The sequence below is a fragment of the Condylura cristata genome, unplaced genomic scaffold, assembly GCF_000260355.1.
Source record: "Condylura cristata isolate star-nosed mole 26May11 unplaced genomic scaffold, ConCri1.0 scaffold00011, whole genome shotgun sequence".
Classification (NCBI taxonomy): Eukaryota; Metazoa; Chordata; class Mammalia; order Eulipotyphla; family Talpidae; genus Condylura; species Condylura cristata.
In genome coordinates, this window is record NW_004567112.1 from 38,501,201 (window position 1) to 38,503,180 (window position 1,980).

Below are 1,980 nucleotides of genomic sequence, written 5' to 3' on the forward strand. Positions count from 1 at the left end.
TCCATCCATGCATCATGCATCATGCATTCATGCATCCATCTATCCATCCATACATACATACATACATCCATGCATCCATCCATCCATCCATCCATGCATCCATCCATCCATCCATCCATCCATGCATCATGCATGCATGCATGCATGCATCCATCCATCCATGCATCCATGCATGCATGCATCCATCCATCCATCCATCTACCCCACAGAAATTTTTTAGCATCTGTATGCTAGGCTCTGGGAATCTGAGGGAAAATTCAGACAATCCTAGCTGCTGAGGGCTTATATGAAGAACTTACATCTAGTAAGGTGTAGCGCAGACAATAAATAAAAACACCTGCCCTAAAGCAGGTGATGTGAGAAATAGCCGTAATAGACAGAAAGAAGTACAGGCAAGTGAGAGAGGGCTCCACGAGCTGAACAACTGGAAGACCCTGGCCAATGCTTTCCAGAGAGAACCTAGAAGGAGGGCCACTGCCTGCTGTGCTGGTGGGAAGCAAGAAGACAGGGGTGGGGGGCTGGGGTACACATGGTTTGGGGACAGTAATACAAAACGAGATGAGACAGGTAGCCTGTGAGAAAGGTGCTGTGTCTGGGGTGCACTGGAGAGTTCATAAGCAGGATGTGGGGGGCCCTATGACTACTGTGTGAAGACAGATGTTTGGGGGGCAGGAGGGCATAACGGAGATGGGGAGGAGGTGCTTGTACTAAGCTAATGCCTGAGACCAGATCAGGGGGTGGGGGTTGAGGTGAGAGAGGAGCACAGTTATCCTGGGAGTATGTTATTCTCCCCCTGACTAGACCTAAGTGCCTGACTGAGTGTTTAGCATGGAGTGGGCCTGCAAAGATACTTGTTACCTGGGTGTAGAAAGAAGAGAGCGGAGATGAGGATCAGCAAAGGGACTCCACTCCTCTCAGGTTACTAGTAGAGCCCACGGCCAAACTGAGCTTGAAAGGCTCACATATATCAGCTGGGGGCCTGCGGAGGAAGGGGGGACTCCAGGGAGACCCCCTCATCTTCCCTTACCTGCTGTCTCCCTTTCTCTCAGAATATATTGGGAAGGCACAAGTTCTTCGAATGCATTCAAGCCAGAACACAGAGGAGAAGACCAAAGCAGAGAGCTGAAGACTTTTAAGCAAATGGCCCACTTATCTACGATGATGAGTTGGATTTCAGGGTTAGCCAGGTCTCGACCAAAGCAGTACCACATCGCCTATCACATAGAGCCTATTAAAATACAGCCTCCTCCTTAAGAGGCCAGTTTCACCTTCCTGCCAGTAGATATGTGCTTGGGGTCATTTATTCCAAGAGCAGGGATGAGGAGCTCTGAACCATCCCCATTCATTTGAAGAAAATCCAAATCCGACTGTTTACGGCTGCTGATCCGTTCTTTCATGTTCCAGAGAACTCAAGGGTGGATGGTAGTTGGGGCAGCCAGAGAAAGGGGTTCTGCCCCTCCTTGAGCCCAGACACCAGAGTTCTGAGGAACCCACAGGCTTCCTCAGGAAAATCATCAGTAACAATTATTGAGCACCCCGCTGCCCCCCCGCCGTGCTGACGTAGCTAACAGCTCTGTGAGCTGTTCCGCGTCTTCATGTGCAGTGAGGTATTTCATTCTCCTAAGAGCTCTACAAGGTAAAATGTTCATATCACGTTCATTTTATAGACGAATAAATGAAGGCTCCAAAAGGTGAAAATAACTTGTCTCAGGCCACACAGTGAGAGGTAGAGTCAGGATTCCAATTCAACGATTCCTTCCAGAATTCCTGCTCTATTCTAACATCCTCTACAGCTTTCCCAACAGCCAAGCTCGCTAAAATTTGTAGCTGCATTTCTGAAAAGCACAAGGGTTTGTAAAAAAAAAAAAAAAAATGGTGGTTGGCAAAATCCAGGAGGAAAGGGACATTTCATAAATGTGGCCCAGATGCATCTACGGTGTCCTCGCCTTTAAGATCTAAAGAAAAGGACTTGACCTTCTA

General features: G+C 48.1%; 1 protein-coding gene across 1 annotated transcript in view; it reads left to right on the top strand.

Annotated features, from left to right (window-relative positions):
• The window catches only part of TBATA (thymus, brain and testes associated), a 12,777-nt gene extending 11,460 nt beyond the window's left edge, over positions 1-1,317 (top strand). Inside the window, exon 9 of the mRNA XM_004680801.2 lies at positions 1,050-1,317. Within this exon, the coding sequence (XP_004680858.1) occupies positions 1,050-1,126 (77 nt within the window). The 3' untranslated portion in view covers positions 1,127-1,317. The remainder of the gene's footprint in view (positions 1-1,049) is intronic.
• The last annotated feature ends 663 nt before the right edge of the window (positions 1,318-1,980 follow it).